This window comes from Aristolochia californica, unplaced genomic scaffold (genome assembly GCF_029961685.1).
Source record: "Aristolochia californica isolate CCGP_79_NKW_82.1479 unplaced genomic scaffold, dmAriCali1.0.hap1 SCAF_15, whole genome shotgun sequence".
Lineage (NCBI taxonomy): Eukaryota > Viridiplantae > Streptophyta > Magnoliopsida > Piperales > Aristolochiaceae > Aristolochia > Aristolochia californica.
In genome coordinates this window covers 489,115-502,633 of record NW_027181826.1, presented here as the reverse complement: position 1 = coordinate 502,633, position 13,519 = coordinate 489,115, and the positions used below count along the sequence as shown (strand labels likewise).

Below are 13,519 nucleotides of genomic sequence, written 5' to 3'. Positions count from 1 at the left end.
AAGAAAGGAAAAGAGTCCGGTTTGATCACAGGCGGCTCGAGTCGTTAGTGATTGGTGGCCTGGAGCCTCGGAAATATCTGCAACTGACACGCGTCAGTTTCTCTCTCGCCGTTATAAGATCCTAGTCGTTCCTTCTGCCACGTGGCCAAAAACGTCTTAGAAATATCTGGAATTCTGTTTCCGGGTCTCACAGTCGCCGGCAAATTTGACAGAAAGCGTTAGCGGGGGAATGTTTTGAAAATCGAATCTTGACCGTTGCTCGGAAAAAAAAAAAGCGAGGAAATTGCAGCCGATGCTTGGCATAGTGTCATAGAGATAGCTTTCTTAATTGAGATTAAGGAATGGATTAGGACATGAATGTCATGAAAAACGACTAAAAACAAGGGGAAAAAATCAATCAATAGTCCTATACGTCTCTGCCGATGCATGACATTGTGTCATAGAGATAGCTTTCTTAATTGAGATTAAGGAATGGATTAGGACATGAATGCCATGAAAAATGACCAAAAACAAGGGGAAAAAATCAATCAATAGCCCTATACACGTCTCTCTACAAGTATTTTTAACTATTTATTTAAAATCTCATCTACATTTGAATGACAAATCACATACTTATCCAACATAAAAGATTGGTATCGTTCGATTAGGGCATCGACAAAAAACACATGGTAGGTTGATTTATGTGTCGATAGTGTTTCTAGAAGATTCTTTTTTACCGGACAAGTACCTTTATTTCTAGAAATTCCGACTATAAATATTCGTAATAAAACTCGATTGGCCAACATGCCTATTGAGATAGTTGTGTTTTGACTTGGTGACTTGATTTCTAAGTTAATTTGGATTCGGAGAGCTAGGGTTAGGATCAAGGAGTCGGACTTTATCCAAGTCACCTAACTTGTGCTAAATTAAAAATTAATTTTATAAATTTTATTTAATTTTATTTAATTTAATTTTCTGATTATCCGTTCTTGATAAATAGATAAAATAAATGATATATATATATATAATAACTTATTTGATACATCAGTCACGTTTACAGCCCAAAAGAAATGCTGGGTGGGCCTCGTTGCAATTTATGTGGGCTCTAATGGCCTTTTTTTTATGAAGTAAAAGTGTAAATAACGGCAAAAACGAAGGGAAAAGTATGGAATCATTTTGAGTGATCATTTAAAGAAGTAAACGGAGAAACCATCTCGAACCTTCCCTTACCCTTTTCTATATTTGCCGCCAGCGAATCTCATCTCGATCTCTCGATTTCTTCCTCCAATTTTCTTCCGCAATTGAGGTCAGTTTACGATCTTTCAGTCGTCTCTTACCAGTTGAATTGTTGTTGCTATCGTGTTTATTCTCTGCAAGTAATTTTTTTTTTTTTTTTTTTTATGCTTTTTGATTGGGGTAAGGAAGGATTTTCCTTGTGCGACGTGTTTGGGACTGAATGCTGGTTAATGATGTAGATTATTGAAACCCTTAATTTATGAAATGGTTACGCAGTCGTTCGTGAACTGATTATTCCCTGGCTCTTGCCGTGTATGGGATTGAGGGATTAGGGTTTTGCTTTATTTTTTGAAAAAAATGGGGGTGGGGCGAAGTTGTGTTTCAATTTGACGGCTTCTATCTTCCCATGATGAAAGATTTACCCTTTTCATTCGATTGGTGTTCTTTTTGGTGAAATCGTATTTGTATTTGTTCCTGTCAAGTTGGTTGGCTTCGTCTCAATTGGTTGAGACTAGTTTTGGTTGTTCCCGTCTATCCTTGAGCGTTCTTTGGTATTCGATCGTTGACTAGGTTTTACGTTATTGGCAGGCATTCAAAGATCACAATTCGAAATCTTTAAATGGCTAGTGGTTTCGAAGAATCAACTTTTGGTTTTGGGAAATCATCAAGTGATCCATCCCAGAGCTCTTCTTGTTCAGGCAGCGGTGGCAATGATACCGCAAATTTTGAATGCAATATCTGCTTTGAGCTGGCTCAAGACCCGATTGTGACGCTTTGTGGTCACTTATTCTGTTGGCCTTGTTTGTACAAATGGCTCCACGTTCATGCCCGTGTTCAAGAATGTCCCGTTTGTAAGGCTATTGTACAGGAAGAAAAGTTGGTGCCACTTTATGGCAGAGGGAAGAATTCCACGGATCCAAGGTCAAAATCGATACCTGGTGTTAATATTCCCAATCGACCAGCTGGACAAAGGCCTGAAACAGCTCCACATCCAGACCCAAATCAGTTCCCACAGGGTGGATTCGGGTTCATGGGTGGTCTTGGTGGATTTGCACCAATGGCAACCTGGAGGTTTGGAAATTTTATGATTTCGGGGGGTCTTGGTGGTCTTTTCCCATCTCTGCTTCTCAATGTACATGGAGTACATGATGCTGCTTCATATGGAGCAGCTGCTGGGTTCCCTTATGGGTTTTCAAATTCATTTCATGGAGGCCACACTCATGGGTTTTCACAGCCTTCAACACAAGTACAACAGGCAGATTCCTACTTGAAATTTCTTTTAATCATGGTTGGTATATTTGTGGTCCTTGCTCTGGTTTGGTCATAGGTACATGCAGTTGGTACCTTAAGAGAAATTAATGTAGCAAATTGTGCTTGGAATTTGTATGGGTGGCAAACTTCTACGATGGCGGTTCTGATAAACAGCATTTCAAGGCTTATGTACATTCTGGATCTTCGTCAAACATGTACTTTGAAATCACAAAATTGTTGGGGGATACATATTATAAATCTTCTTTTCCTTGAAATTGCTATGCACCATTTTCATTCTGGTGGATGTAACTATCATATGATGTCCTGTCATTTATTTTTGTCCCAAAAGTTGATTTGGAAGGATGATGGGTTTGCTTTCTAGCTTGGTTTTTGTGATGTGTGTGCCCCGTGTGATTCACATCTGATTATTTTGTGTAGATGTTGATCTTTTATTTCAACACCCGTGGTGTCCAATTTGATACACATACGAAGAGCTGTGGAGACAATTTATTTTCTATCAGCCTTTATGATAGTTGTGAAAAAAATGTCTCCTTCTTATAGGTTATTTAATATTGCTTGATGCTTCTGCAGAAGGTTTCCTGTTTATAGCAACACTCCCCTAAAGTTCTTACAATTGAACATGTAGACATTACCTTACTCCTTTTATTGGCTAAACGGTAACTTTGCTTTGTCTCTGCGGAGTTGGATACAGTATTCTGATGTGGCTGAGATTGTTGAGTTTCTTAGGAATTGTTTGGAGTAAATTCTCATGAGCTGGTTGAGCACACCTTGATTAGCTTGGGACAAAAAACATTTCTCCGTGATGATAATTCCTGCTCTTCTACATTCTGGTTGATATTAGTGAGAGAGCATATGTGCCTTCATAGAAAGTGAATAACTTTTTCTCAAGAGGCATATTCTTGGAGTCTGCATTTTGCTCATTAGACAAAATGAAGCGGTTTGCATTTCCTTGAATGTGTTATTGAGGTGGGTGGGATTAAGGGTTTGATCCTCTGATCATTTTTTTGATGCATTAGATGAACATTTGAGTGTGGCACTGATGGGAAGAGCATCATAAAAATCTGTTGATTGCCATTCTGAATAAGTTTCTTTTCTTCAGTTTTGTGCTTTTACGATTTGTTTTTTATTCTTAAATCTTAATACAGAAAGCAAAGAACTGCTAGCTTGGAGACTCTGGACTCAGTTGATTTAGGAGCTTAAAAAGGGTGTTTTTTTTAATCTGCTTGACGAGTTAGTAGTGTATGATTGAACAACTTTTTTACTCAATAATGTTCGATCATTTCCGTTATCTTTTTCTTGTTTGTATCAGTGGCCTAGTCTAAGTTAAAACTCGTTGTACAAAAAAAGAGTTAAAACTGAATTGGACATTGTTGATAGGGGAAATGGAAGAGCAGGAAAAGCAGAGGAAGGAGAAGGTATGATGAATAATATGAAATGAGGTGGATGCTCGTCACAATGCATCCAAGCTTGTAGCAAATTAGCCAGGTAAATTAGACCTCGGACATTGTTCTGCCTCTAATCTGCTTTCATTATTTAGCGTTTTGTGATTGATCAAAGTGGGTTCAACATTGGACCAGTTTTAGCATGGATTTCTCCAGGTAGGGCAGAGCTCCAATTCCGAAGACGATGTGAGAAGCAGCACAGAGCGCATGGATTAACCTTATAATCGATTTTTAATGCCTATTTTAAGCGAGACCAACTTCAAAATTTAAACGGCAAGTGCAGGAGATGAACGGGATGCATGACCTTCTAATCCGGACCCCTCAAGAAGGATGACCTGCTGATCACAAAATACTGCCACTTGAACTATCTTAAAAGCCGTCAAAGCAAAAGTAATCTTCAACGGCAGCGACTGCGAGAATTCATTGACCAGTACTAAACATGGCTGTTTACAGCCTTGAGGACATGCTTGTCATCAGATTGTTTGGGAACAACTACCGCAAGTCTCAACCTACTTACCCAGAATTAAAATTCTTAAAAATCCATGGAGCTTGCTTTCTGGGCATTGATTTAATCCTAGTCTGGATTCGGAAAGCCTCTCGCCGGAGTCCAATGTCAAAATCTAGTATTCTTCTTTTCTTGGATTGGACATTGGGACAAAATAATTTCTCAAGGTCCCTCTGTCATTGACACTGGATTATAATTATCCGGTTCCTGCTTTAAAGTATTCGAGGAAGATGATGGCTTGCATGTGTTTCGATCGTGCTCTCCAATCTCTCTTCTTCCTTAAAAAAAATATTCTTTATTTACTGAAACAGCATGCAGAACTGGGGGTAAGTCCAAACAATGATTCTTAATCGAGGAGAAGACTTTTTCAGTTTCTCGGGGTGGAGGGAGGAACCTTCTTCCTTCTTCTAAGTTGGGTAGCTTCCTTTAGGGGTCCGAAGAGAATGCTGAATTGATGATTAAAATGATTTCCGTGTTGGGATCTGTCGGAGAGGAAAAATCCAGAGCACCGGCACTGCAGGAATTGAAAATTCGGAAATAACAATTGTAAAGATATTCGTTTTGACTGGCTGTATACGCGTTGCAGTACACGGCTCTGTATTTTGTCCATTGATATTCCCCGGAACCCGCGTTCGACGAGTTGTCGTCGACGGTTTCAGACTCCTGGGTTCCTTCCATTTGTTCACAGGATGGGACTCGCTGCCGGCGGTTCCCAGAAGCTGTTCTACCTCTGCAACAAATGTAGAGAGAAACCAATTTTCTGTTTTCAATTCAGAGAATAGAATATGAATGAATATCGTCAAATGCAAATGCTGGGAATCAGCACCACAAGTGGTTGTTCTTTGTTTTGGCTCAAGCATCCTGAATGAGCTCCTTTTTTTTTTTTTTCTTAAAAAACGAAACAGTAATCCAAAATCAGAACAGAAGAAATGAAAATTACAAGTTCTTTCTTGAATAGTACGGGTTAGTACTTTCAGAAGGATTGAAAGTTGATGCTACGGTGATGGGGTCGTACTGAAACTGAGGTGGCCGGAGACCCCAGTGAAGAAAGAAGACGGACAAGGAATTTTATTAATGAACTCAAAGTCAGATAAGTCGGCGCAAAAAGAGTAGCCATGATCAGTACAGAAGGACTCTTGCGCTTTATCCATGTCCTACTCTGTAAGGAAGATTTTAAATTTTTTTACCGAATTTTGCCACAGCGTTTGTCTTTCCCAAATGATTCCGCCAACTCTGATTAACGGAAAAGAAAGCAGACACAGCATGTTTTTCAATTTCTGGAAAGGAAGTTTCTTTTTCGAATTCATCCAAAACGTTCTAAAATCTCTGCTACTGTCAAAGCTTCAAGCTTTCATTTGCTATCGGACTTGTGACGAAAGCTTCTTAGTTAAATTCCCAATGGGAAGACAGGAATTCGTCATTCTTCAGTCCGACTTTCTCTTGTCACAGAAGGGGGGAGACAGGTTCGTTCGTTCCGATTTAACTCCGTCGATCCAACTCGAGTCCCGTGTCTGAATCAGATAGAGAACCCTGAGTCAGCCTGTCGTCGTTCCGATTGACAGAAGAGTCGATACATAATTTTTATGTGACTCGGCTAAATGACTCGGTTAGGACCTTTTCGCTTCGTTCCCAATTTAAAGCGGTGAAAAGTCACATGCCCATGATCAGGACGCCCCACCGTTTACTCCCTAGGGCCCACATGAACCACCTATGGGACCCACTGTTATATGGATGGCATACGTGTCCCTATCGGACGGATGAAACTGTAGGTGGGTCCCGAGAGGTGAAAGGTCGTACCATGGACAGAAATCTTGACTTCTCACCTCAGACATCTTCCTCTAGCTCTTTATATATTTATATTTTGGGTTCGAAGCCAGGTGGAGAAGGAGAGAAGACGTTTTGAATCTCATTTCGGTTAACTCTCCAACAGGGACGAGCTCGAGCCATGCGTCTCTTCTTTCTCCTTCTGTTTCCCCTCGTGGCCGCGAATGCGGCGTCGCAGTTCCGGGAGGCGCCGCAGTTCTACAACTCTCCGTCGTGTCCTTCCCTGCCGGAGGACGATGAATCCATATGCGATTTGGATTCGGATTCCACCGTGCATGTCGCGATGACCCTTGATTTGGCTTACCTCAGAGGTTCCATGGCGGCCATTCATTCCGTCCTGCAACATTCCTCATGTCCACAGAACGTCGCCTTTCATTTCCTCGCCGCGGCCTCTGACGATGAGCTCCGCTCCTTGATTGCCAGGTCGTTTCCGTCGCTCCGCTTCCGGGTTTACCATTTTGACGGTTCTACTGTTGTTCGGCTCATTTCGACTTCTATTCGATCTGCGCTCGACCGCCCCTTGAACTACGCTCGCACCTACCTCGCTGCGCATCTCCCCGCCTGCGTCCGCCGCGTCGTGTACCTCGACTCCGACCTTGTACTCGTCGACGACATTGCGAAGCTGGCTTCCACGCACCTTCCGGAGTCCGTCATCCTCGCTGCCCCCGAGTACTGCAACGCCAACTTCACCTCGTATTTTACCCCGACCTTCTGGGCTAACCCGACGCTTTCCCTCATCTTCGCGGGCCGTAAAGCTTGTTATTTCAACACGGGGGTCATGGTCATCGACCTCGAGCGGTGGCGGGAGGGGGACTACACGAGGAAGATCGAGGACTGGATGGAGCTCCAGAAGCGAATGCGGATCTACGAACTGGGTTCTCTCCCGCCTTTCCTCCTCGTCTTCGCCGGTAACATCGCGCCGGTTGGACACCGCTGGAACCAGCACGGTCTCGGGGGTGACAATTTCCGGGGACTCTGCAGGGATCTTCACCCTGGTTCGGTGAGTCTCCTCCACTGGAGCGGCAAAGGCAAACCCTGGGTCCGCCTCGACGCCGGCCGGCCGTGCCCCTTGGATGCACTCTGGGCACCCTACGATCTCTTCCAGACGCCCTTCAACCTGGAATCGTGAATCCCCATGGCGGAGACGCTTGGATCGAGTGTACAGATCGGAGAACCATCGGACATAGTTGACGGTAGCACGGCGGGCGCCATGTTACTCTAGAGAAGAGAGAATACAGTTTCTGTCCATAGATTACGAATCACACTCAACACTATAATCGATCAAACGAGAGAAAATATATAGAAAAGCAAATCAAAATCTTATAATAATCCACTCTTCATTTTTCTGTTCTTTCGCTTAAATTCTTTTTGTTTTTCTTTTCCTTTCATGATCGCTGTATCCAGGATTACATTTGCGTTCCTTGTAATAAAACCCAATAAGAATAAAAGATGATGATGGTGATGATGATGATCCCACATTTTGTTTACTCGTTCACACTTCATCCGGCATGTTACTGAGCTCGAAATCATTTACAATTTACGTGGTATCTTCTTACGAACGAACCCGCGCCCCAATCCGAAGCTAATTAATTCGTTTACGTGAGGAATCCGAAATCTTGGCCGCAGAACAAGGGAGAAATGATCCGGTGTCACCGGTGGTGGCAGCATCTGCGTCGACCGGAGTTAATTGTCAAGTCAACATGAGGCGGCTCTGATGATGGGTTTCGTTAGATCTCATTTGAACCTGTGCGGAAGCTTGTAATGGAACTCGAGAAGGAGAGAGAGAGAGAGAGTTGTGTCGGTGAGTGACGACAGAAGGGACACAAGGACGCGCCTCTTTTTCCTCTTGTCTCCCTCTCACACTCTCTCTCTCTCTCTCCAATTAAAGAGGGTGTGTGGTTGAGAAACCATGCGGCACGTGCAACATGGGTGGGTCCTGCTGCACATGGTGATGGTTCAGGGACGGAGACTAGGGAGGCTCCTAGTATGTTAAAATTGAGTCAGGGTTTTGCTAGGTTAATGGAGTGGGAGTATCATTGATACATATTATTTATCCTGATTTTTAAATATATTATGGTGGTAACACATATTGTGGTAACATCAATAACATATTTATACATTTTTCTTATGTGAGATCAGTTTTTTAGGGTTAATCTCAGTCTCCAACTCAACCCCTCATGCGATTTTTAATGTGAACCCTTTACTGATAAAATAAGAAATATATCTTTTCATCAACTTGGTTAGGACACCAAAGATTCGATTGCCATAGGTTACACAATTTCGTAATATCATGAGTCTTTTTCCAATATCTGTTTTAGTACAAGACAAGAAGATACGTTCGTTACACGTATTCCTCAAAGGGTATTGTGTTTCTAATTTGTATAGCTTAAAATTCAAGATGCTCATTCTGAAAAAACAGTGTGACCCTTTATAGTGACACATATTGACATGTTGAGGTGAATGAGATCGTTCCCCACATAAATTAATGTGTGTTGTTTAAGAGAAGTCGGAGACCTTTCAATCTTAACTTGGTCTAGATACGTCAAAACGACAATAATATCATATGGGATAAAAAAAAATTTAATCCTTATTCAAAGATAATGTTAAATCCAAACGTGAGTCCTCTCTCTAAGATGGGTGACCATGCATATGTAGGGTTAACATAGGGTGAGTCCCGTCTAGGGAACCCTAAGTAGAATCTATTCAAGGAGGGTGAAAGGGTCCTTCTAATTGGAGGGAACCCATAAAAGTAACCATTCATGATTCTCCTCAAGTTTTGCAACCTAATGTGTAATCTTGTTTTCTAAGCTTATTTAAGTATCTTTTCTAAACTTTAGATAGTTGAGATCTCTCTTTGAGAGTGGAAAGGAAGAACAATTTGAGAATTTGGCGTCTTTTTATAGGGTATGAACCATATTTGGACGATTCTATAACATTTTTTAGTGATTTAGTTAGAATTAGTCAAGATCGAGATGACAACTTGATAGGATTTAAGTGTATTAGATAGCAATGTCTCTCCTCAAGTTTTGCAACCTAGTGTGTAGTTTTGTTTTCTAAGCTTATTTAAGTATCTTTTCCAAAGTTTAGATAGTTGAGATCTCTCTTTCAAAGTGTGGAAAAGAAGAACAACTTGAGAATTTGGCCATGTCTTTTTATTGGGTATGAACCACATTTGGACGATTCTATAACATTTTTTAGTGATTTAGTTAGCATTAGTCAAGACCGAGATGACAACTTGATAGGATTTAAGTGTATTAGATAGCAATGTTTCTCCTCACCGGGTAAATAAGTTAGATAACAAGATGTAAGACCTAAGTAAGTTTTTTTTTTTAATTTGGGAACTTCCTTTAATTACTACTCTTTGAAAGAATACTCCCAAAGTGTCAATTTTCCATCTTGATGAAGCTATTTTCTTTTGATTGAGACAATGTAACAAACACTACGAAACTTCAACAACATGGTCCCCTGAGACGTGAGTCCTCTCTCTAAGACGGGTGACCATGCATATGTAGGGTTAACATAGGGTGAGTCCCGTCTAGGGAACCCTAAGTAGAATCTATTTAAGTAGGGCGAAAGGGTCCTTTTAATTGGAGGGAACCCATAAAAGAAACCATTCATGATTCTACTCAAGTTTTTCAACCTCATCTGTAATCTTGTTTTCTAAGCTTATTTAAGTATCTTTTCCAAAATTTAGATAGTTGAGATCTCTCTTTCAGTTTGTGGAAAGGAAGAACAACTTGAGAATTTGACCATGTTTTTCTATCGGGTATGAACCATATTTGGATGATTCTATAACATTTTTTAATGATTTAGTTAGCATTAGTCAAGACCATGATGACACCCTGTTATTTAAACTTGACAGGATTTAAGTGTATTAGATAGCAATGTTTCTCCTCACCGGGTAAATTTATAAGTTAGATAACAAGGTGCAAGACCTAAGTAAGTTTTTTTTTTTGTTTTTATTAGGGAGCTTCCTTTAATTACTACTCTTTGAAAGTATACTCCCAAAGTGTCAATTTTCCATCTTCATGAAGCTATTTTCTTTTGATTGACACAGTGTGACAAACACTATGAAACTTCAACAACATGATCCCCTGAGACGTGAGTCATGTCTCTAAGATGGGTGACCATGCATAGGGAACCCAGAGTAGAATCTATTCAAGGCGGAAGGATCCTTCTAACTGGAGGGAGCCCATAAAAGGAACCATTCATGACTCTCCTCAACTTTTGCAAACTAATGTGTAATCTTATTTTCTAAGCTTATTTAAGTATATTCTCCAAAGTTTAGACAGTTGAGATCTCTCTTTTAGTTCGTAGAAAGGGAAGAACAACTCCGACGATTCTATAACATTTGTAGTCATTTAGTTAGCATTAGTCAAGACCAAGATGCCACTCTAATCTATCAATTTGATAGGATTTAGTGTATCAGATAGCAATGTTTCTCCTCACTAGGTAAATTTATAAGTTAGATTTGTTTTTATTAGGGAACCTCCTTTAATTACTACACTTTGAATAAATACTCCCATGGTGTCAATTTTCCATCTTGATGAATAAATACTCCCATGGTGTCAATTTTCCATCTTGATGAAGCTATTATTTTCTTTTGATTGAGACAGTGTGACAAACACTTAGGAAACTTCAACAACATGGTCCCCTTGTTTGGTGCCAAAAGCAAAGAAGATAAGACTTGGGATATTGCTGCCATTGATGGAGCTCTGGACCCTTTTCAACTGTAGAAATGAAGAGACCTCCATAAAGGTCAGGTACAAAATGCTTCTTTGGTTTCTAAGATCATTTTTTCTTTTTTTAACTAGGGTAGAGGACCAACATGAGACCCATTAGAGAAGAATAAAGATTAAAGCAAGTGACCCAAATAATGAGATTTCTGTCCTGTAAATCGTTCCAATAAAGAATCCACAACTGCTGCAATTTATGGCTCCCTGTGCAGGTGGCTTCTTCCCCTCCATTCTTCTTCACTCAGATCATGTGAGATTTATTTACTTTCGAACTCTACCCTCTCCACCCTGAAATCTGATATCCAGGGAAAAGAGTTAGGTAGAATGCGAATTCTTAGTGAGTTGATTCATGATTTGGGCGAGTCACCAACTTGAGATGAGACTAATGGTTAAATCAGCCTTGCGTGATATGTGTAACTTGACTCGTTCTCAGTGACTCACTTCTTTGAGTACTCTCTTGTGGCCTCAAAACTGACATACTTTTTATAGTACATATCAATTTGAAGTTAGAAAAAAAAAATTGAAATTGATGAGGGAGGGACCACCGTACGATTGCTTTTAATCTGTCATCATCAGGTGGGCTAACGATGGTAGATATTAAAGGTGCAAACCCTTTCACTATTAGCATTTTTTTTTTTTTTTTGAAATTTTGTACATCCATGAGAAAGATTATTTTGTTACTCATATTAATGGCTCAATGATCTTAATTCTCTTTTGATTATGATTTTATAACACTATGTCGAGTCAACTTGCTTATTGACTCACCCAAAATTTTCTTTTAAAGTCAGGTGACCTAACTCGACATGACTCAAGCGACTTAACCCACGTGTAAAAATTTCAACGTACTTACATATATTAATTAAAATTTTAAATTGTACATTTGTCAACCTCTTTCTTAATGTACATAAAAAAATTTCTTAGTTTTATGGAACCGATAGTTTTGCCTTTCATTTCATGCATGGAAGAGAAGGAAGAATCGATATGAACCAGGGGACTTTTATGTCACCATAGGAAATAAAATGAATAACAAATTGTTTTCGATTCGATTAGTATTCTCATTGAAAAAAAAAATTCTATAGAAAAATTGTCCTTTTAATTGGTACTCAAAGGAAAATTTATTTTTAGTGTTATTATCTATACTAAATGTAAAATATATATTAAAATAATAATAAAATAAGATTTAAACAAGAGAAGAGTGATAAAAACCCCTTTTAATATTCCTAGTTTATTTTCTTTATGGTCACCCATTATAGTAGAAAAATCATTATTTTTTTTCAATTTAAGTATTTTTTTAAAGACTAAAAAGGCACAAACTCTAAATATTTTCGGTAGAGACAAAAAGCTCTTAGTTGAGGAAAGTTGTCCCTAACATTCGAATGACCAACTCAAAAGAGGTAAGAAGAGAAAAGAAAAAAACAAAGCACAACCAAGAAGATCGTTTGATTAGTAAGGATCCATTCAAATGATCATAGTGAAATGGAAAAAGAATTATTCGACCAAGTGTTCCAATAACTAGTTCCAAATGGCCGAATGATTGAAAAGCAAAAAGAGCTGACCATAGAAAACCATTTAAGCGACCCCCTTGTGTTCGAATAATGTGATCCAAAAGAGTAGTGGGGAAGGCTTCGATTTGGCCAAGATAAATCTCCAAAATTTTATGTACAGGAGAATTAGAGAATAAAAAGGTTGAACTCAAGTTCAATCAACATGTTCAATTCAAAATCAAAATATTTAAATTATTATATTTACAATAATATCATTAACCTAATCCATTTTATAATCAAAATCAAAATCTCAAATTGAACATCAATGATGAAAGCATGAAATAAGACATAAATGTAAAACAAGAAGAAATCAAGCTTAAAGTTAATCAATTCAAATTTGATGATATAAATTAAAAATTCAATAGACCTAGTTCAAATGAACTTATGTTCATGTTGTTTCATTTACACTATCAAAGGGGCTATGTAACTACTTCAAAATTGATCATTTTCTTTACTCCTACCAGCTCCATGATAGAGCCTTTCAGTGTCTTTTCAAACTCTCCATCACGGATTCCTGGTAGAGTTATTAATACCATTATTTTCTACAGCTTAATCATTGTAAAGCTGATGACTTCTGATGCTACCTTGTATTAAAAGCAAAGTAATCGGAAAAATATGTTATCGTTTTTAAGGTTCTGCCATCTTCTTCCCTGTCATTTATAGCATTTGCTCATTCTGCAACCTAACATGTTCGAGGCTCCGAGGTCTTACTGAAAGCTTACGTCTTTACCTTTTCAATGCAAGCGTTCTATTGTTTGCAGTTAACACCACGATAGACATGTTTTCTCTTATTACTTCATGCATAAGTTGGCTCGAGTTTCTGCCTGGAGTAAAGAGTGGAAACAGAGCTGTTCTTACTTCTTACGATTTAACTGTGAGAAATCTCCTGCGGGGAGAGTGATGATAGGGCAGAAACCCATGACGATGCGCTTTATATTTTTCCGGGTTCCTTCTACTACTGGACTAGGATGAGGATGAGTA

The 13,519-nt window shown here is 39.3% G+C and overlaps 2 protein-coding genes across 2 annotated transcripts; both read left to right on the top strand.

The window, feature by feature from the left end:
* Positions 1-1,185: 1,185 nt before the first annotated feature.
* Positions 1,186-2,924, top strand: LOC137951727 (uncharacterized). The gene is made up of 2 exons (XM_068798597.1): positions 1,186-1,285; positions 1,804-2,924. The coding sequence occupies exon 2, from the start codon at positions 1,835-1,837 to the stop codon at positions 2,540-2,542; it is 708 nt and encodes a 235-aa protein (XP_068654698.1). The 5' UTR covers positions 1,186-1,285; positions 1,804-1,834; the 3' UTR covers positions 2,543-2,924.
* A 3,388-nt stretch (positions 2,925-6,312) lies between these two features.
* On the top strand, positions 6,313-7,720 carry LOC137951737 (probable galacturonosyltransferase-like 1). The gene has a single exon (XM_068798617.1). The coding sequence runs from the start codon at positions 6,380-6,382 to the stop codon at positions 7,385-7,387; it is 1,008 nt and encodes a 335-aa protein (XP_068654718.1). The 5' UTR covers positions 6,313-6,379; the 3' UTR covers positions 7,388-7,720.
* Positions 7,721-13,519: the final 5,799 nt, after the last annotated feature.